The following is a 23,004-nucleotide window of genomic DNA, read 5'->3' as shown; positions in this document are numbered from 1 at the left end:
CGGAGCCACTTATGGGAAGAACTGAGCCTGGCAGAAGATGGCATCCCAGGTGGAGAGAAGAGTGGAGGCCTGGAGCTGGGTCACAGGAGGAAGGTAAGCTGCCTTGGCACACATCTGCGCGATTTCCCACCTCTGTCCGTTTCTCTTCTCCCGAGTCCTGACTGGCCTGACTGCCCGTGTGCCCTGTGGGGAAGGAGGAGGGAGGTTTGCTTCTAAGCCAGAGGAACTGCCGCCACTCTGATGGTCTACTTTGGGAGATGTTACTCCATAATCATTTCCTAGGAAAGACCATTTTGAATTTCTGAATAAGAGGCCGGAGGCAAGGTAATGACACTGTTATACCGCTTGACACCACAAGGGAGCAGCATTAGAAATGTGAACAGGACGCTGGTAGGAGAAGATGCCGGGGGAAGGGAAAACACTAGCAACTCCAGAAATACACGTGACAGTCACCACGCCAAGTGCTTTACAAGCGTTGTCTCATTTCATCCTCCCACATTCCTTCGATTCAGCCATGCGGCTGCTGTACAGATGAGCAGGACTGCTCACTGCAAGGGGGTGTCAGGCAGAGGCGCAAACACCGACGAAATTCTACCCTGTGCTTTGCTCGCCAAGCCGTGGGCCTGGCATGGGGCTGCTTCCCACCAGGGGAAGCAGCAACTTATTCTAATTTGAACAAAGGCACTCCTCAAGCAGTGCACCCTGGTGCTGGGCTATGCTCACCTGCAGGGTGTACATTTTCCTAATTTGCACTTAGGTGCTGCATGCGTTGGTTGTGGTCCTGGAACCAGGTATGATTATCATCTTCATTTTGCGGGGTTTAGAAATTTACCCGAGGCCCTACAGCAAAGAAGGGGTGGACATAGGATGTGATCCTTCCAGGAGGATCAGGGGACATTTGGAAAACTTGGGGTATCAGGCTTAATGCCTGTCCTTGTGGTCCCTTTGGCGAAGGTGAATGGTAGCACCCTGAACCCGAGAGAGAGTGGGCAGAGGACAGTGGCCACGAGAGACAAATGTCTGGGCGTCTGCTCTGAGGCGAGGAGCAGGAAACAGACTTGTTCCTCTAATGACGATAAAGACATGAACACACAGAAGCAAAAAAGTGGTAGCTATGTGCCTGACAAGCACGAACTGGTTTACACAAGTTATCTCTTTTCGTGCCTAAATGTCTACAAGGGGGGACTCCCCTGGAGGGCCAGTGGTTAAGACCCTGCCCTTCCACTATAGGGGGCACGGGTTCGATCCCTGTTCGGGGAACTAAGATCCAGCGTGCCGCGTGGTACGGCCAAAAAGAAAAAAAATGTCTACAAGGGCAAGGATTTTTGTTTCATTTGCTGATATATCCCCAGCAACTAGCAGAGAGCCGAGCACACGGTAGGCTTGCAGTAAATATTTGCTGAATGAGTGAATGCTCATAACAGGCCTCCAAAAGAAGTCTTATTATCCCTGTTTAAAAATATGGAAATGGGCCAGAGAAGTTCAGTCACTTGCCCGAGGCTCTGCCAAAGCCAGAAACAAGTTTGTTCTCTGCGCAGTGGTGACATCAGAGGATTTCAGCCGAAGGCCGAACTCCAGCCCAGGCAACCCCTCCTGTAACCCGAGAACCACTCTCCCTTCCACCGCACCCGAGCACCTGCTGGTGCCGAGCCACTTCTTCCAGTGACTTGTGCCTCCTCCACTTAGGGGAGATTTCAGTTCCTCCCTGGGGCCCCTGGGGCCCCGCACGACCCACCTCCAGCATCCTCTGGTGACCCTCGCTCCTTGGGCCCTGAACTTTCTACCAGTGCCCCTAGCAGGTCAAGCCTGTGCACCGCCCCCCATTCCCTCTGCTTGCGCTGTTTGCTCCAGGAGCTCTCAGCCTCTGTGTTATTGATGTCTTTATTATACTCCCACCACTCAGACCCCCCCGAGACTGCTGTACTTCTAACAACTTATTTGAGATAAAATTTACATATCATAAAATTCACCCGCTTTAAATGTACAACTCCATGATCTTTAGTAAATTTACCGAGGTGTGGATTATATTATATCACTATAATCCAATTTAGGACATTTTTATCACCCCAGGAAGATCCTTCATGTTCACTTACAGGTAATCCCATTTCCACTTTCAATCCCTAGGCCACCAGTAATCTACCTTCTGTCTCTACACATTTGCCTGTTCTGGACATTTCATAAAAATGGAAACATACATGGTCTTCTATGTCTGGCTTGTTTCACCTAGCACAATGCTTTTAGGTTTATCTGTGTTATGGTATACATGGATATTTCATTCCTTTTCATTGCCAAATAGTATTCCATTGTATGGCTATGCCACATGGTTTATCCATTCATTGGCTGATAGACCACCAGGGGATGTTTCCACTTTTTGGTTATTATGACTAATGTTATTATGAACATTTATGAGCAAGTCTCTGTGTGGACATATGTTTTCACTTCTCTTAAGTAAATACCTATAGCAGAATCAGGTTACGTGGTAGATTTATGTTTACCTTTTTAAGAAACTGCCAAACTGCCCTCCAAAGTGACTCCATCATTTTACATTCTCAACAGCCATGTATGAGGATTCCCATTTCTCCACATCCTCACCAACACTTGGTATTATCTGATTTTTTTTTTTTTTGGCTTATAGCCATTCTAGTGGGTGTATGAAATGGTATCTCATTGCACTCTATAAATATTTGAATGAATAAGTAAATACTTTCTGAAGCTGGACAGATGTTTGAACCCTGGTGTCGATACTTAGCAAACTGTATTACCTGGAGTGAATCACTTCCGCACTGTGAGGATTTCAAGACATAAGGTGATACCCTGAGAAGCAGTGGGTCTGCTATGGATTAGGTAGCTGTCATCATCATTGCCACCAACGTTAATATTATTACTATCAGCCCAGAGACAAGGCCACACGAGTGACTGACAGCCGGCATCTGTCAAGGGCTCACCACACTTACCGCTTAACTTAGCCTTTGACACGTATTAACGCTTTAATGTACACAAGCCTATGAGATTGGTTATGATTATCCCTGTTTTATAGATGAGAAAGCAGAGATACAGAGGGCTTATGTCACTTGCCCCAAATCACAGAGTTAGTAAGTGACAGGACCAGCATTGAACCCAAGCCCCGGCTCCAGAGCCCAAGCTCTACATCACTGTATCACACTTCCTGCTCTTACAACGAGGCAAACTGGATGAGTGCCATTCTAGAGGAGCAGATGAAATTCAAGTAGAGGATCAGAGAGAAGAAGACGCAGTCTGCTTATCCCATCTGAGGCTGCTGGGGAGAAAGGCACGCAGGCAGTCGTGGAATTTGCCCCTCATTTTGTCTACTGGGCCGGCACTGCTAACAGAGCTAAAGGCATCTTTTGGGCTGTTGCTCAGCAGCGAGTGACATCATGGGCACTGCCAGGTTTTTATCAGTTCTGCCAGATAATAGCTCACTGGACTTGTTCTGGAGGAGCCAGCAAGTTGCTGAGCGGCAGAGAACTTGGGTTCCCAAACCAGCAGGTAAGCACGGGATCCTGAGGGGCTCTGTGGAGGGCACCTTGGTGCTTAGAGAAAGGAGACAGGAGACAGGGTATGATCAGGAAGACAGGCAGGCTGACCCCGCTGGGGAAAGCACTGGGGGCATGAGGGAATGAGGCTGGAGATGACGTTCCCTTCTGATAGCTGAGAAGCGGATGGTGCAAGATGCCCACCCAGACTGCCATTTCTGTCCCTCTCTTGCTAGTGGCCATGACCATGAACACCAGCTCAGACCGGTCCTTCTTCCCCGGCAATCACTGGCTCTACTTCTCCGTGTACCTCTTCACCTTCCTCATGGGGCTTCCCCTCCACCTGGTGGCCCTGGTGATCTTCGTGGGCAAGCTGCAGTGCTGTCCGGTGGCCGTGCACGTGCTCTCGCTGAACCTGACCCTATCGGACCCGCTCCTGTTGCCCTTCCTGCCATTCCGCGTGGTGCAGGCAGCGAGCGGCACGCGCTGGTCCCTGCCCTTCATCTTCTGCCCCTTCTCCAGATTCCTCTTCTTCACCACCATCTATCTCACGTCCCTCTTCCTGGCAGCTGTGAGCGATGAGCGCTTCCTGAGCGTGGCCTACCCAGTTTGGTACAAGACCCGGCCAAGGCCGGGACAGGCTCGCCTGGTCAGCGGGGCCTGTTGGCTCCTGGCCGCTGCTCACTGCAGTGTGGTCCATGCCACTGAATTCTCGGGGCGCTCCTCCCCCACCCAGGGTATCAACGGGACCTGCTACCTGGAATTCCAGAAGGCTCAGCCCGCCTTTCTCCTGCCTGTCCAGCTGGAGATGGCTGCGGTCCTTTTTGGGGTGCCCCTGCTCATCACCAGCTACTGCTGTAGCCTCCTGGTGTGCGTACTCGGTAAGGGAGCCAGCCAGCGCCGGCGGAAGAGGCTGGCGGGCTCGCAGCGGCCATGCTGCTCAACTTCCTCGTCTGCTTTGGGCCCTACAATGTGTCCCATGTTGTGGGCTACATCCAGGGTGAAAGCCCCAAGTGGAGAAGTTACGTGCTGCCCCTCAACACCCTGAATTCCTGTGTCGACCCCCTTGCCTGCTATCTCTCATCATCTGGGTTCCAAGCTGACTTCCAGGGGCTGCTGGGGAGGCTGACTGGAGCCTGTGGCCCTTGGTGGCAGGAAGGCAGCGTGACACCGAAGAGTGAAGGAGAGGGGCCGCCGCAGGAGCTGTCTAACATAGAGGTCAGGTAGTGGACTCTAGGGGGGCTCTGCAGCGGGTGGCCAGGAGGCCTGGCCTGCAAAGCGGATCATCGCTGGGGCAGGTCCAAGCTCAAGTCAGGCAGAACCTTGGAGAGGCAGGCTGGGGATTGGCACTGTTTGGGTCAGAGCAGGTACCCAGCCTTCCTCAGGATGTGCCCACAAGAGCCCAGCTGTTGATCTCGCCATACTGCCCTCCCTTCTCGTGCCCCAACATGCTCAGGGAGCGGTCAAGGTGAGAGAGAACTCTGGAGAAGAAGGAGCTCCCCAGGGCAGCAGGCGAGCTCCTGTGCTTTGCTGAAGGTGAAGGAGGAGCTGAGAGCAGTGTCCAGGGTCTGAGGGAGCTGCCCAGTGACTTGGGACAGAAGAGAGGAGGAATCTGTCCTTCAGAACTACTGACTCAGCTGGGCAGGAATGGGGACACAGGACTCCAGGAATGAGGGAGCATACTGCTGTCACATGCACTCTTCCAGAAAGTTTCCACTCTTCAATAAATTCAGACTTTCAGGGACACTTATGAAAAATGACAGAAGAAAAATTACGTAAATAAATTTGGTAGCAAGCAAAAGAGAATGGTTTTTTCTTAATTTTTTTTATGGTGTGTGTGGGTGGTGTATGTGAGTGTATCTTAGGTGGTGTTGATGGATGGAAGGATAAAACACGAAGACTCTGAAGGAAAAGTGTTAAACTATAAGATGCCTAGTTGCTGGGAGAGGATTTGGATTGGAAGAATAAAAATAAGAGCTAACCTATCTTAAGGGCTTAGCCTGACATTGTCTTCAGTCTTCTCAGTAGCCGTGAGGCAGGTACTATTACTATTCCCATTTTACAGGTGAGGGAATGGGCCCGGCAAGGTGAAGTCTCTCACCTGAGATCCCATAGCCAATAAGTGATTGAAGCAGGGCTGGAAGCTGAAATCAGCTGACTCTGAAACTCAGGTCCCTAAGCCACTCTGCCACCAGCTGTGTGTCATCTGCCGTGACTGGGCCCAGTCAAACTTCCAGAGTCGGCTGAGGCAGTCTGACCAGGACAAATGTAAACAGGCCACAATGAGAAACAGAACTAGATGCAAAGCAGATCGACTATTTGTGTGGATACATCCTCTTCCCAGTAAAGAAGCCCTCTTGGAAAAAAAATAAATGAAGAGAATTAGTAACCCCAGTTGACTTCGGGTTACTACAAAGACAAATGTGTGTTCTTAAGAGCTATTTTTATCAAACTGCGATCACTTAGTAATTTTTCGTTTTCCACTGAGGGGTGGTGCATGAGAAAGAGTTGGTCAGGGTCTCCTCCCCTGGGAAAGCAACCAGAGAAATGCTGGCACCTGTTTGCACCGTCAGCTTTATTATTTCTTTTTTTAATTTGTTGTTGTTTTTTTTTAATGACAAACCAAGAAGTCTCTTACTTTATTTTTTTATTTTGGCCGCACTGCACAGCATGTGGGATCTTAGTTCCCTGACCAGGGATCGAACCCGCGCCCCCTGCAGTGGAAGCTCGGAGTTTTAACCACTGGACCGCCAAGGAAGTCCCGGTCAGCTTTAGTTCAAAAACATTTATGGTGCACTTACTGTGTGCAGATGGCTGCGCTCAGAAATTCCGGGATTTCGATACTAACATCTTTAGCATCTGTTTTCTTCCTGAGGTTAAGGTCGCTGGGGAATGAGGACTGGCTGTGGATGGGGACTGGGTCTCAGGTGGAGGGAGAGAGACATCGTCTCTGTACAGAGATGAAGGCATGAGCTGTCCCTCTGTCCCATGGCTCATCTGTCTGTCCCAAGGCACTCAGACCTTGATGTGAACATGGGTCTGCGTGGTTCAGAAAGGGCACAGCGGTGACGTGGAGTCTTGCAGCTCCAGGAGTGGTAGCCAGGACCCACGAGCGAGGACAAAGAGGAGTTGGAAACCCCGCTTTCCAGAGAGAGCCACGAAGAACAGGAGTCTGACTCCTCCCCCAGAGTTTACACCGAGGAAGAAGAGGCAGCTTAGCTGGCTGTGCTGCCCCCAGCCATCACCCAGGACCCCACCCCTACCCCAGTCTGTGTAAACTGAAGGCTGACGGGTGGGGAGGATGAAAAGTCATCAGAGGCTGGGTGGTGGTGAGGGCAGAGCTGTAGTGTTTTCCATATCTCTCGGAAGTCAAGGGAAAGGGGCGCTCAAGGAGTAGAGCGTGTGTTCTGGGGCTGCTGCCCTGTGCCCATCTAAGCAGAGGAGGGAGACGGGCAGGGAGGTGGTGTGGGCGCGTACGTGTGAATGACAGGGCACCAGGCACGCTCCCCATCTGGCAGAGCAAGCAGGTATGAGGCTCCCATGGATGAGGGCATCGCAGGCACAGGGCTGAGTGGGGGAGTTCTGGGGTGCTGGGAGAGGTCAAACCAGGTTGGGTCTCCCAAGACCGAGGTCAGAAGAACTCAATTCTAGCTGCCAAAGAGAGCCAGCACCCGGGCACCTGCCTCACGGCAGACACCAGAAGCTATTCGGTGTTAGCTAAAGCACTGTTTCTCAAACTTTTGTATCATTGTTCCCTCAAGGAGCCTTTTTGGATCTTTTCCTCCTACTCAGTACCTTCCCCTGCCTGCCCATGAAATTTTAATACAACAGACATACTATGTATCTGTTTATGTGTGTGTGTTTTGGAAGGCCACAAACCACTGTAAGACTTTTTGGCTCCCCCAGAACTAATTTTCACATCTTTGGGAGCAATAGTGCCTGTGTTGAGAACGCATGAGCTAGATAACAGGTCTCCTCACTCACAGAGTGATGAAGCCTGTCTCACACAACTGTAGCCCAACAAAGTCAGGTTCATTATCTTGCTGGAGCAAAGGAGACCACATTCCAGAGGAAGCGTGGGGCATCTCACGAAAGAAGAGATGGGGTTATAAGAGGTTTGGGGTAAGGGTGACGTTTAGGTGATGCTTTGATGAAGTAGTATTTGATAGGCTCAAAGCACAGCAGGCCTGGGTGGAAAGAGGTCAATTTCAGGCCTGGGCTGAGAAGCAGACCCAGGGTCCGATTCTTTGGAAAATACAAAATAAAGATAAAGGTAGAATTTCGTACCTGAAAACTCCTTATCTGAAGCTCTGGGGGCTGAAAAGCAAGGCTGCTTCTCTGTGTCACAGGCTCCTGCCCAGAGCCTGCAAGCAGCAGAGGAATGTTCCATTCTCACTGATGGGATTTCAAACAGCCACGTTGCGGACAGTCTGTGATTTTATTTTATTTATTTATTTTAAATTTGGCCATGCCACACGGCTTGTGGGATCTTGGTTCTCTGACCAGGGACTGAAGCCGGGTCCCGGCAGTGAAAGTGCACAGTCCTAACCACTGGACCACCAGGGAGTTCCCAGTCTGTGATTTTTAGAGAACTAGGTTTCTTAGCAGTCAATTAACAAAACAAGTTTTTAAAGGTTTATAAAAGGGAGTTATTGATGGCCATTGGAGTAGGAACCTTTCCCTCTTAGAAGGAAGGGTCCACCCCCAAAACCTAGGGCAGTGTAACCCAGAAGGATGGGAGGAAGTGTAGACTAGATTCATCTCTGCCATAGGTTCCCTGGGCCACAGGTCAAGTCTCAGCTCATAGGAGAATGGTGAGGAGGCTAGGAGTTTTAAATCACCAAGCGTGACCAGAAACCTAGGGAAGCCACTCAAGAAGTCGTTAAGAAATTGGCAAAGATGGTCCACTGCAGACTGACTGAAGGCAGTGAGTGTTGAAACCACTGCAGCTCAGGCTATCCATGAACCGGTGTCAGTCAGAGTAGGGCGGAGGGGCAGGCAGGAAGCAGGGAGGCACAGGGAGGTGGCTGACTTGATAACTTTTCCTGCGCTGAATACATCACCTGTGACCAGTATCTTAGGATAGTTTAGCAAGTCTGTGTATGTGCCTGGTGGGGCAAGGGAAGCTGTGATGCAAAGCAGGAGAAGTAAATCTGCTTCACTTGGACCCTAGGAAGGGGTAAACCAGGCCAGGTTAGGGTTGGGGGAGAGAGGGTGGGAGGTGAAGAACAGATGGGGGTAGGTAGGAACAAGAAGACTGGGAGTCTGCAAAATTAGTTGCAAGAATCATCCAAAAGGAAGAAGCAGAGCAGCAGTAAGAAGTAGAAAGAGACGTGGTGGAGAAGTGAGGCCCTAGATTCTGGGAGAGGAGAATCAGAGGTGAAAGACAGAGGCTAGGGTTGGGGAACAAATAGAGTAAACTAGTGTGAGAAAGTGTTCAACTTTTTACCTTCCCCTCTCTGATGTGACCCCTCTGGTTGAAAAAAAAAAAAGGCCAAAGCAATACAGGTAGTTGTGGCCCCTAAAACTCCGCAAAGAGAAGTGAGAAGCTTGCTGACTTCCCTTTAAGGCCAGTTCTGAAAAACCATATGGAGGGAGATCAAGGCATCAAGATGGTGGCCCATGTTCTGGGAAAAGGATGCTGGGGTCACATACCAGAAGAAGAATGGGCTAGAATGAATGAAATCTGATAAACACTGTTGGAAGTGGGACGGTGCATGGAGTTGATCCCCATGGAGGCGTGGAACTAGGGGAGAGAAAATGTTACAGAAGAGGAAATGGGGTAGAGAAATATTTTTGGAAGAGAGTGATTTTACTGAATTCAGACAAGAAGGGTACAGTGAGACAACTAAATCAATCATCCCCTGTTGCAGATCCCCCAGCTCCAGGGGTTGAATCGTAATTGGAACTAGTCATGACAATCTTGTTCCCCTTTATAGGTGACTGGTCTCAGGAAGGCCACATGACCCAATTTTAGCCAAAATATGGTAAGAAGTCTGCTGAGGGTCTCTGGGAAAGGTTTTCCTTCTTACTAGAAGAGATAGATGTGTGAGGAGCTTCCCTTTCCCTTCTTGGTTTGGAAGATTTTACATGAGGATATGATACTTGGAGCTATAGCAGCCGTTTGGGGGCCATAAGACCACATACTTGAAGAAGAAAGGTAACAAGCTAAAGGTGGCAGAGAAGAAGGATGGAAAGGGCCTGGGCCCTTGATGAGCTTGTTGGGCTGGGATTACCACCTCCAATCATCCCTATGGCTGACTCACTATTGGCCAGGTATTCTCTAACTTGCAGCCAAATGCATCTTAACTCTAATGGATAAGATGCTGTACCTCGGCATCCTATACCCTACTGGAAACTACCCAGTGATGCCTTCTTTTATTTTAAATTGTTTTATGATCCTGGAATTGCTAAACTCTATTTACTTTGTAGGAGTTATGAAATCTTAGTGTTTATCCTACCTATTATGACTGTACTTAGGGGAGAATTCTTATGGCTCCAGTCAGTAGTTCTGGCATCAAAATATTGGGACACCCTATCATTCAGAATTTTGAGAGCTGGCTGGCTGGGGCTACGTGGACATAGCACTATAAGACAAAGAACAGACTACTGGATGGGCACTTTCTAAGGTCGAGTATCATCTGACTGATAGTCTCCACTGCAAGCTCTCCTCCTTTTATTGATAAAGATTCCCATGCTTGTTATCGGATTTTTTAAAATTTTCTATTGAAGTATAGTTGATTTACAATGTTGTGTTAGTTTCAGGTGTACAGCAAAGTGATTCAGCTATACATATACATATATCTATTCTTTTTCAAATTCTTTTCCCATTTAGGTTATTACAGAGTACTAAGCAGAGTTCCCTGTGCTATACAGTAGGTCCTTGTTTGTTATCTACTTTAAATATAACACTATGTACCTGTCAGTCCCAAACTCCCAATCTCTCTCTCCACCCCCCTTTCCCCCCTGATAACCATAAATTCATTCTCTAAATCTGTGAGTCTGTTTCTGTTTTGCAAATAAGTTCGTTTGTATCATTTTTTTTAGATTCTGCATATAAACGATTTCATATGATATTTGTCTTTCTCTGTCTGACTTACTTCACTTAGTATGATAATCTCTAGGCCCATCCATGTTGCTGCAAATGGCATTATTTCAGTCTTTTTAATGGCTGAGTAATATTCCATTGTATATAGGTACCTCATCTTCTTTTCCCATTCATCTGTCGATGGACATTTAGGTTGCTTCTATATCTTGGCTACTATAAACAGCACTGCAATGAACATTGGGGTGCATGTATCCTTTCAAACCATGTTTTTCTCTGGGTATATGCCCAGGAGTGGGATTGCTGGATCATATGGTAGCTCCATTTTTAGTTTCTTAAGGAACCTCCATACTGTTCTCCAATACGGGATCTTGATTGCCATGGAAACAAGAGAGGATTGAATGAGTGGGGAGGAGATCATGAACGATGCTGCCCTGTGGAAGGGTACTTGGCCCTGCACAGGGTACTTGGCCCTGCGCAGTGTTCTTGGAAACAGGAGAGTAACCCAGTCTTCGTACCCATGGAGTCACCATCACACATGCCCTGCCCATATGAAGATGAGGAGATGTGTTCCTGGATGCCTAATTTACTACTTGTAATTTATGCGCAATCATGGGCTTGCAACTCACTGATTCCCTTGTCCCCTCCCCCCTTCCTAATAATTGTTTTCTAGCGGTTCTCTATGCTTAGAGCACAGCCCACTCTTCTAGGGTGTTCCCTAAAAGCCTCCACTAAAATAACTCCTTGTTTGCTTATCCTTTGGAAAACAATCAAATTATTTGCTGTAAATCAAGAGGTCAGCCAGGAAAAAAAAAATGTAAGCAGGAAAGTTCACTGCAAAGTGAACTGAACAAACAGGCCAGCAAGCTTCGGCACCGATTGCCGGTACTGGCAGTACTCCTGCTGCTGCATGCCGACCACATGCCAAGCAGCCTGGTGAGGAATCGCCCAGCTCAAAAGCACAGGAAGGCTTTGGAAGCATCACTTCTGAGGTTACGAGCAGCAGGGTCCTCCTAGGTATTACTCAGGAGGATGAGAGCCTCCCTATATACACAAAGTCTGCAGGCAAATATTCAGGGTAGCTTTAATCATAATAGCCCCAAACTGGAAACAGCCCAGGTGTCCATCAAAAGAGAATGGATTTTAAATCTGTGATGTAGCCATGCAACGGAACACTACTTGGCAATAAAAAGTAACAACCTGCCCATATAGATAACAGTATAGCCTCTGACTGTGATATTGTGATTTATAATGAATACGTATTTGGTCTTCATCCCCATTTCTGGCACAGAACTCTTAAAATCCTTAGAATTTCCTAAGTAATGAGAGCAACAAAGGTGTCTTTTGTTATGCTAATAAGGTGTCTTTTGGATCCCCACCTAAGGATGAGGGCTGATTGCCAGTGGGACCAACTATGTGATTGGAGGGTTGGAACTTTCAGTCCTACCACCCCTCACCTCCAGGGATGGGAGAGGGGCTGGAGGTTGAATCAGTCACCAACGGCCAGTGATTTAATCCATCTTACCTTTGTAAATGAAGCCACCATAAAAACCAGAAAGGATGGATTTTGGAGAGCTTCTGGGTGGCAACTTGGGGAAAGCGGCTTGCTGGGAAAGGGCATGGAAGCGACTCACTCTCTCTGGGTAGACAGTGTCAGAATTGAGTTGAATTGTAGGACACTCAGCTGGTATCGGGGGAAGTGCTTGGTGGTGTGGGGGAAATGACACCCCAGTTTGGAATTGGTACCAGAACCCCTTTAAGTGACAGAAAGCATATCAGTGGTTGTCAGGGGTTGGGGATGGGACAGGGAGGGGATTGGGTGGGAGGATACCAGAGGGACATTTTAGGGTGATGGAAATCTTCTATAACTTGATTGGGGTAGGAGTCACACAGATTTGTCAAAACTTAGTGAACTCTAAGCTTAAAATGGATGCTAAAATGCAAATTAAGTCTCAGTAAAAAGAAGTTGATTAAAAATGTGGTAACACCTCACCTCTGGGCCTATATGATAAGTGTACATACCATCATCAAAAAAATCTTCCCAAGTTTCAATAAGCCAAGCAGGTCTCTGCTTTTACTGTGCCACTCTGCAGAAGTTCGGACGGCTGTGGAACAACCCAGGTTACATAAAAGGGCAGAAACCATGGTGCAAACAGGTGATAAATGGCAACCACCTCTTGATGCTGGAGATCCGCAGGAAGTAGTAAGGACTATGGCCACCTGGAGAGTGCATGGCCCATCTGAATTCAACTCCTGTCTTGTTACCACGTAGGGCTGTGGACTCCATGTTGCCAGACCTTCCAGTTTTTCAAGTTGGATATCCAGCTGTTGCTGCTGTTTTTGAAATTTTATATTCTTTTAAGCTGATAACCAATTCAAAATGTGAAAGGATTGTGTGTGGTGAAAACAAACCAGAACTGAGGGCTGTGGACGGCTCCTAGGCTCCCAGTTTGTGGCCTCTGCAGCAGTGGAGGTTGAGGTGGGTTCAGATGTTGAGGATGGATGGGTAGGGAAGGAAGCAGGAGGAAGTGTCATTTTGCCACAAGCGCGGCTCAGAGAAAATTTTTCCCGGATCTGATGGCAAACAGCCGCAAAGACCTGCTGACTTTCTAAAATCATTCTTACGAGTTCCTCGTTCTCATTTAGAAGTCCCTGTCTACCTCAGCAGCCCTCCTCACAGGGAAGGTCCCTGGAGGACAGTCAGTCAAAGGAGACACACTCCTAATACCCCATGATCCCCGGATCCCTCCATCTCGACCCTGGCTCCTCCTCCTCCTGCCCCCACTCTCTGGAAGGCATTGTTCATTGCTCTGGAAGGTTCTCCCCTTTTGTTCTTGCCCTACACCCTCTCCCCAGGTGTTCTTCTTCTTTTTTTTTTTGGTCGCACTGGGTCTTAGTTGTGGCTCACTGGCTCCTTAGTTGCAGCTCACAGACTCCTTAGTTGTGGCATGCATACGGGATCTAGTTCCCTGACCAGGGATCGAACCCAGCCCCCCTGCATTGGGAGTGTGGAGTCTTAGCCACTGGACCACCAGGGAAGTCCTCCCCAGGTGTTCTAATTCACTACCATGGCTTTAATCATTGATGACTCCCAAACCTCTATCTCCGGCCCCAGACTCCTGTGTATCCAACTGTGTCCAGGGAGAACCCCAACTTCACAAGTCCAAACCGAACTTTTCACTCCATCCCCCAAATCTGGTCCCACCGCCCAGCCTATTCCACCTCTGTAAATGGTGGAATCTACCTTTCTGCCCATGCCAGAAACCCGGGAGTCATTTTTTTTTTAACAATTTAATTTTCTTATTTTTAAAATAATCATACTATAAAAAGGAACTTTTTTTCAGGGAGAACTGTACAGTTCTGTGAATTTGAACACACATAGATTCTTATAACTACCACCATGATCAAGATAAAAAGGGGGCAGAGTCACATCTTCCCCTCACCCCTCACCACTGATCTGCTCCCTATCATCATGATTTCACCTTTCCAAGGATGTCACGTAAACGAAATCCTATAATTTTAACCTTTTGAGACTGGCTTCTTTCACTCAGCATAAGGTCTTTGATATTCATCCCAGTTGATCCTATCACAGTTTGTTTCCTTTTATTGCTGAGTACTTTGTCCCACTGTATGACTGCACCACAATTTGCTTATTCATACACCCACTGAAGCACACTTGGGTTGTTTCAGTTTAGGGCAATCACGGACAGAGCTGCCCTAAACATTCATGCACAGGTTTCTGTGTGGAGATAAGTTTCCATTTCTCTAGGTCAAACATCCAGGAGAAGGATGGCTGAGTCATACGGTAATTGCATGTTTAACTTTTTACGATACCTTCAGTCTGTTGGCCAGAGAGGCTGTACCATTCTGCATTCCCTCTGGCAATCTATGAGAGATGCACTTGCTCCATATCCTTGTCAGCACTTGGGGGTGTCTTAGCATTTTTATTTTAGCCCTCCCGATAGGCGTAGAGTGGTCAGGAAGCCATTTTGGATGTCCTCTCCCTTACCACCCACATACAATTCACCATCAATTCCTCCTGGTTCTGTCTCCAGAATATATCTTGTATGAATCTACTTCTCTCCAACTCCACGGCAGCCATTACCTCTCACCTGGCCTGCTGCAAAAGCTTCTAACCCAATCTTTCTTTTTGTCCTCATCCCGATCAGTTCACACCACGCCAGAGGAACCTTTGAAGAACATAAACTAGATCATGTCATTGCCCTGAATAAAACCTTTCACTGGTTTCCTATTCCGATCCCCTCTTCCTGGGCTACCAGGCCCTGGGCCCATCTGGCCCTGACTCTCTCTCCAGGCTCCTGCGACGCCTTCGCTGATATCACTCTGCTGGCCTGGCCTCAAGCTCTTAATCTCTGCACGCAGTTTCCTTCACACTTTGCTTGGCTGGCTCACCCCCTTCTTTCAGGTTTTCTCTCCAATGTCATTCTTGAGAGAGACGTTCCCTGATCACCCAATTTCAAGTAGCCCTCACCCCCCTTGAGGTGCTGTGACAGTTTGACTTACACACTTGTCTGTTCATTTGTTTCATATGTGATTCCTCCCTCTAGACAGAGAAGCCCTTGACAGCAGTCATCATGTCTGTTTTACTCATTACGGTATAGCCAGGTGCCTAAAACTGAACCTAGCACAGAGCAGGCATTTGGTATTTGATAAATAAATGAATGAATAATAAAAAGAATCTCTGATTTTCCACTATTATAAATAATGCTACCAGGAACATCCTTTTACATAAATGCTGTGCATTTGTACATTTCCTGAAAGTGGTACTGCTGTATTAAATAGTATATACATTTGAAATTTTTATAAATATTGACAAATTACCTTCCCTGGCTGAATCAACCTTCTCTCTCCTAAATAGTCTATAAGAGACTCCATAATCCTGCCAACAAGGAAAAATATCATATTTTAATTATTTTTAAAAAATTAACATTTAAAATTTAATAAATCAGTGTATTAGTCAGGGCCCTCCAGAGAAATGGAACCAAAGTGTATATACATCGAAAGAGATTTATTTAAGGAGTTGGCTCGTATGATTGTGGTGGTTTGGTGAGTCTAGAATCTGATGGAGGAGGCCAGTAGGCTGAAGACTCAGGAAGAAGTTGCTGTTCAACCCAAAGGCTGTCTGCTGGGAAACTAGGAAGAGCTGACGATGCAGATGCGGTCTGGTGGAGAATTCCCTCTTGCTCAGGGGAGGTCAGCTTTTTATTCTATTCACGCCTTCGAGTGATTGGAAGAGACCCACCCACATTAATGAAAGGGAATCTGCTTTACTCAAAGTCTGTCAATTTAAACATAAATCTCACCCGAGAAACATCTTCACAGAAGCATCTAGAACAATGTTTGATCAAATATATGGGCACTGTGGCCCAGCAAAGTGGAAAACATAAAATCAAACTCAGTACTATTTTAATTTCTTGGATGAAAATTGAGGTAGAAAATATTTGTATATTGTATATAGTAATTTATGTTTCTTTCTTTTTTAAAAATAAATTTATTTATTTTATTTATTTATTTTTGGCTGCGTTGGGTCTTTGTTGCTGAGCGTGGGCTTTCTCTAGTTGCGGCGAGCGGGGGCTACTCTTCATTGCAGTGTGTGTGCTTCTCATTGCGGTGGCTTCTCTTGTTGTGGAACGTGGGCTCGAGGCGTGTGGGCTTCAGTAGTTGTGGCACGCGGGCTCAGTAGTTGTGGCGCGCAGGCTCTAGAGCACAGGCTTAGTAGTTGTGGCACATGGGCTTAGTTACTCTGCGGTATGTGGGATCTCCCTGGACCAGGGCTTGAACCCGCGTCCCCTGCGTTGGCAGGCGGATTCTTAACCACTGTGCCACCAGGGAAGTCCAGTAATTTATGTTTCTATACTTGGTTTTTTTTAAATTTGATTTGCAGAAGTTCTTTGAATGTTAGTATATAAACCCTTTATCAGTTACATGTGTAGAAAGACAGTGGTCTTATTTTGTGAATAATTTTTCCATAGCTTTATATTTTTAATGTGCTCATGTTTGTCATTTCTTTGATGACTTCTATGTTTATATCACACTAGGAAAAAGCCTTCTCATTTCCAAAGCTTAAGAAATTATATAATGTCTATACAACTTCTATATTTTTGAAAAATATATTCAATCTTTAAAACATTTGAATTTACTTTTGTTGTCTATTTGTAACTTTTCCAAATAGACAGTCAACTACCCCAGTATTATTTACTGAATACTCCATCATTTCCCATATTTATATGAAATGGACTTGGATCACCTAAGTTGAAAGAATCCTCAAAATGTAAACTGAAACAAGATACCATCATTTTTACCCATCCTATGAGCAAAAATGTTAAAGATTCAAAATATCTAGTGTTGGACTTCCCTGGCGGTCCAGTGGTTAAGACTCTGTGATTCCACTGCAGGGGGCATGGGTTTGATCCCTGGTCAAGGAATTAAGATCTCACATGCCGCACAGTTCGACCAAAAAAAAAAAAAAAATCCAGTATTGGAGAAGGTGCACGGAAATGGGTACTCTCATACACAGTTTGGTGGGAATGTATATTACTGAACATGTTCATGAAGGTAATATGAAAATATCTATCAAAAAATTTAAAGAAGTGCCTCTCTTTGACCCAGGAATTATATCAATTACATTTCTAAAAATTCCATCTAACCAAAATACTCACACGGGTCTAGATAGATAGATAGATTGATCGATAGATAGGTATTCACCAAAGCACCGTCTGTTATAACAAAGGAACTGAAAAGTGAAAATAGACCCTGAATGACTGCATACATTATAGGATGGTCCTAAAATAAAATACCGTGTAACTATCAGAAAGAATACAGTAGATCTACGTGTACTGCCATGGAAAGATTACTAAGGCATATTACATGGTGAAACATGAAGTTTCAGAACATTACATATAGCATGATTCCATTTATGCACTTTTTAGAACTATATATTTATATATGTACACATATGGGTATAAATAAAAGAGAGGTTACTAGGAAGGGAAAAGTGTCAGGGGGAAGTGAAGCTGCCTTTCACATTTTACTTCTGTATTGTTGGATTCTTTTACAGTAAGAATATATTCATGTATTATTATGCAATTTTTTTAAATAAAGAAATAATACTGGAAGAACATTCATCACATTGATTCTGACCAAGCTAGAACAGGGAATAGGGCGCAGAGATTCAAGCTGCCTGCAAACTCACAAGGGCCACTGTGAGGTCAGCTGGGATTATGGGGATGAATCATGTCACCCACTCAGGCCTCCAAGGGTCCACCCCTGGAGCTGAGGAGGGCTGAAGTGGCTACACTGCTCTCAAACCTCAAGCAGGGAAGGCGGAAGTGTTTTCTCTAAGAAAAATGGGTGTGGTGTCACTGGGAGAATGTGAGCAGGGCAGGCCATTAAAAAATCCGACCACCAGGGCAGATGCACAGGAGATGTGTGTTGGGAGGGTCATTACCTCCTGTGCGGGGAGGGGCCAGCACATGCCCTTGGGCACCACCATTTCTCCCACTGATATAATATAGAAAATGCACCCCCAGGGTGAGTATCAGGATAATCACACCCAGACAGAGCCCTGTCTGCCTTGTCTCCTGTGAACAGTCACACGGAATCATCAGCAATGAGTTCAAAAGAACCCTCTTGCACTGTTGGTGGGGATGTAAATTGATACAGCCACTATGGAGAACAGTATGGAGTTCCTTAAAAAACTAAAAATAGGACTACCATACGACCCAGCAATCCCACTACTGGGCATATACCCTGAGAAAACCATAATTCAGAAAGAGTCATATAGCAAAATGTTCATTGCAGCTCTATTTACAATAGGCAGGACATGGAAGCAACCTAAGTGTCCATCATCGGATGAATGGTTAAAGAAGATGTGGCACGTATATACAATGGAATATTGCTCAACCATAAAAAGAAACGAAATTGAGATATTTGTAGTGAGGTGGATGGACCTAGAGTCTGTCATACAGAGTGAAGTAAGTCAGAAAGAGAAAAACAAATACCGTATGCTAACACATATACATGGAATCTAAGAAAAAAAAAAAAAAAAGGTCATGAAGAACCTAGGGGTAAGATGGGAATAAAGACACAGACCTACTAGAGAATGGACTTGAGGATATGGGGAGGGGGAAGGGGAAGCTGGGACGAGGTGAGAGAGTGGCGTGGACATATATACACTACCAAACGTAAAATAGATAGCTAGTGGGAAGCAGCCGCATAGCACAGGGAGATCAGCTCTGTGCTTTGTGACCACCTAGAGGGGTGGGATAAGGAGGGTAGGAGGGAGACGCAAGAGGGAAGAGATATGGGAACATATGTATATGTATAACTGATTCACTTTGTTATAAAGCAGAAACTAACACACCACTGTAAAGCAATTATACTCCAATAAAGATGTTAAAAAAAAAAAAAAAAGGCAATCAGGCTTCTGGCATGCTCTATCGGTCCCTTCCCAGACTGGTCTCCGGGCGCACCCAGAGAGCAGGCACACGATTTCCCCCAAATTAAAGGGCTCCTGTGAACCCTTGAGATGCATGGCAAAAGCCTCTGAGGTACAGTGTCGTGCTTTTGGGAGAGGAGCCTCCTATCACAGCAGCTAGATAGTGGAATTTTAAAATGGTAACTTAGAAAAAAAAAAACCACACAGAGCCAAGGCTGTCCCGGTAAGTGCCGAGTGTCTGGCTCATTCTTCAGTGAGCGAGAAGAGGTGAAGTTATAACTGGTGCACTAGGGATTGCTCAAAACTGTTCTCCCTGAAGGCGGGTGTTACATACACATGGGAGCGTCATTCCTCCTGCATAGTGTGGCCGAAAAAGATGGAGAGCATTGCCCTAGCCTGTGAGGCTGTCTGGCAAAGAAGCACAACAGCAGAACAGGTGGAGTGCTTCACAGTTTGGTAAAGCTTTCCCCCAGGGATGATCTCTTTAACTTGTAAAATAATCTTGAGGGGTTGGCATCATTCTGCTTTCTTTACAGACGACAGAATGGAGGATCACATCTATGAGTTGAATACAGGGCATAAAAAGGAGGACCTATGCTGTTTCAGTTTCAGCCAAAGTCAATCAACAGATACCAAGTATCGCCACAGCCCGATGGTGCAGACTCTGGAAACTGGTTTCGTGAGCGGTAGCTCAAGACTCACCCCTGGCCAAATACCAGGAGCTGGGAAGTGGAAGAGGCAGACAGTGAGGACTGTTTGGGAGAGCTGTGAGTGCGCCGTGTTCTGACCCCAGTGGGAAGAAGAGGGGGAGCTTCCTACTCACCGATGAAATAACAATAGAGGGACTTCAAGACAGCCACTGGCAGAGCTGGATATGCCCCTGAAGTTTAGGGGGTACAAGGGCTAGTGCCAGATGCTTGCTGGGAGAAATCAAAACCTAAGAGGCTCGCTGGGTCTGGCAGAGCAAAACGGGAGAGTGGGCTACACTGGAGTGAGCTGCTGTTGTACCAACAATGGGACCTTTCAATGTGTGTGGCTCCCTTGGACCAAATGAAGGCCCTTTGCTGAGAAACCAGCCTAAAGTCATTTTATAAATGATCCTATCCAAGGGTCAGCCTAGAGGAGCAATGCAATCCTACAGAGGGGATACCCAGGGGCTGAGAATGGGTCAAACGTGGCCAAGGGGGCGAAGCACCCCCCCATCCAAGGTGCCGACCAGGGAGGTCCAAGAACCTGCGAAAGGTCCCTATGGGAGAATGAGTTGGCACTAGATGTCTGTTCCATCCAGAGGGCATCGCTCCAGGTCATAACTGTACCAGGCCAGCCAGACATTTGCCGCCCCTAGCGCCTCCTCTCTGCCCACAGGGCGGGACCCTAAGTGGATCTGAAGCAGAGCTAACAAGCAGGAGAGAAGATGAGAGAAGGTGGAGTGAAGGAAGAGAAACAGGACTGTGTCTGGCCCTCCTCTGCAGGCTGTGAGCCCCAGGCACTGCAGAGCTGGGGGGAGAAGCACTATTTAGAATAGAATTGGGAGGGCTTCCGTGGAGGCGCAGTGGTTAAGAATCCGCCTGCCAATGCAGGGGACACGGGTTCGAGCCCTGGTCCGGGAAGAGCCCACATGCCGCGGTGCAACTCAGCCTGCGAGCCACAGCTACTGAGCCTGTGCTCTAGAGTGCGCGAGACACAACTACTGAAGCCCGCATGCCTAGAGCCCATGCTCTGCAACAAGGGAAGCCACCGCAATGAGAAGCCCACGCACCACAGCGAAGAGTAGCCTCTGCTCGCCACAAATAGAGAAAACCCGCGCGCAGCAACAAGACCCAACGCAGCCATAAATAAATAAATAACATAACATAACATAACATAAATCTGTTAAAAAAATAGAATTGGGAATTTTGATGTTACACTGGCCTGTAGCTATGAGATTATTTAACTGGACTAGACTTTTCATTGTCTAAGAGTGTCTGAAGAAGCCATGGCACCCAAGGAGCCATGCTAGCCATAGGAGGAAGGGGTGCAGGGGAAGAATAAAGTTAAGTTTTACTTGAGCTTCCCAAGCCCAGCTCATTGAATAACATGGTTATATTCATTTTAGATGGCCTCAGGATGCAGTAATTTGCGTCTTTGGTATGTAGCATCTGCACAACGTCTAGGGCAGCTCTTGTCTGAGGCCGGCACGACCAGATTGCCCTTGTAGGCAGGAGCTGCTACCCGGGAGCCGACCTTGTACTTGGAGCACAGCAGCTCTGGACCACCTGCCCGCACCAGGGCCTGCGGAAGTGCCGGCCTGGAGGGCATCTGGCCCAGGCCTCATACTTACTCTTCTGATGTGAACACTTAATAAGGATAAATACACAGTTGCAGGAGTATCTTGACAGGACCCATCTTTAAACCTGTGGCCCATTTCTGGCTCTATATTGTAAAGAATTCCATCAAAAAACCAAAATCCTAAACCTATTTCGTGAATGGTACAATTATATTTCTTATTTCTTGTTAGGAATGCTGCCCCACTATTAAATCCCATTTGGGCATTTTGCCACTTTTTTTTCATATACTGGGAACCTCTAAATATGGAAGTGGTCTGGACCATCCTGACCTCTGAGAGGCTTTGCTGTAAGCCTCTGGTCATCCTTTGGTTGCCTAGCATCTGAAACCCTTCCCGTGTTTAGGAAACTGCCCACATATAAATCTTGAATCCTGGTGAGAAGCAGAGCCCAGCTCCCACTGGAGAAGCTGATAGTTTTGGGCCCTTATTTTCTGAGCAGCCCTGCTATGTTTAGCCCAGATTCTGAATCTGAGGCTACAAAGTGGTACAGAAAAGGAGGGCAGTAGTGGTGTGAACATTATGTGGCTCTGGGGCCCAAGGTTCAGTGTGTGCGTGTGTGTGTGCGTGTGTGTGTGTGTGCGTGTGTGTGTGCGTGTGTGTGTTTGTGTGTGTGTTTGGGGGAAGGGCTCCTGTATCCTCACTGGACTGGGTCAGAGGCATGAATTTTAACGTGGTCCTGGCTGCACAGCTTCATTTATTCTCCAAGCCTGGTTCTCCAGCCTTGCTGACAAGTCTCTAAGCTATCCAACATCTTATCAGATGATCCCTAAATTAGGTAGAGTTGGCCTCTGTTGCTTCAGTTAAGAGCCATCGCTGAGACACTGTCCAGCACAATGATTATGAGCTAAGAAAGCCTGCATTCTACTGAGAGATGCTCAACCCATTAGTAATCAGAAAAACGGGACTGCATTAAAACAGCAAAGAAGACACTGCTTGAAATCCTTTCACCTGGCAAAAATGCAGAAACCGGATAAAGCAAAGTCTGGTTGGGGATGTGATTCAGAGATCCAACGGCTGTGAGGCTGGTAGCTCTGCCCTTTTTGTTTTCTATGCCTACTTTGGGCCTCTCCACTCTCCCACCTGGGGCAGCTCAACAGAAGAAAGGGCTGTGGCTGGGTGGTGTGGGCCGCACTGCTGGCCACTTACACGGACTGGCTCACCTTAATTAATCATAAGGGTTTACTGTGACAGGCAGCATAGCTCATAATAAATGCCCAATAAATATTAGCTATGAATATTTTTTCTTGCTTTTGATTCATTTTTTTGAGTAAGATTACACACACACACTCAGAAAAAAACATTTTTTTTTTTTTACAATACAAAGGCTACATGGAGATAGGTAAGTTCCCCTTCCCAGAGACACACCGCTGTGAACAGTTCCATGGGTATCCCTTCCCCCAATCTACTCCTCACCCGGCATCCAGAGAGATCCTTTGGAAATGTGAAACAGGTTACATCACACCTCTGCCCATCATACCCCAGATGTCACTCTACATCCTGACCCCGGCCACAAGGTCCCACACACTCTGGGCCCTGCCCACTGCCCTGACTTTATTCCCACGACTCTCCCTCTCTCAGGCCCCTTGCAGCCGCTCTGGCCTCCCTGACCTCCTCTGACACACTGGCGCTCATCTCGGGGCTTGCCTGGAACAACCCCCGACGTTCTTACACCTCATACTCT

General features: G+C 47.0%; 1 protein-coding gene and 1 pseudogene across 2 annotated transcripts in view; both read left to right on the top strand.

The window, feature by feature from the left end:
- Positions 1-7: 7 nt before the first annotated feature.
- LOC309648976 (free fatty acid receptor 3-like) lies at positions 8-5,251 on the top strand. Its single transcript, XM_082438326.1, is given in 3 exon segments — positions 8-3,507; positions 3,731-4,408; positions 4,411-5,251. Coding segments are annotated over 3 exon segments (1,101 nt in total). The 5' UTR covers positions 8-3,395; the 3' UTR covers positions 4,722-5,251.
- A 1,628-nt stretch (positions 5,252-6,879) lies between these two features.
- LOC309648963 (free fatty acid receptor 2 pseudogene) overlaps positions 6,880-23,004 on the top strand; it is a 28,504-nt pseudogene continuing 12,379 nt past the window's right edge. The window contains exon 1 of the transcript XR_014268682.1: positions 6,880-18,608. The product of XR_014268682.1 is annotated as a free fatty acid receptor 2 pseudogene (transcript). The remainder of the gene's footprint in view (positions 18,609-23,004) is intronic.

This window comes from Balaenoptera physalus (genome assembly GCF_965194825.1).
Source record: "Balaenoptera physalus genome assembly, chromosome: 19".
NCBI classification, from domain to species: domain Eukaryota; kingdom Metazoa; phylum Chordata; class Mammalia; order Artiodactyla; family Balaenopteridae; genus Balaenoptera; species Balaenoptera physalus.
This window is presented reverse-complemented; position numbering and strand designations above follow the sequence as displayed.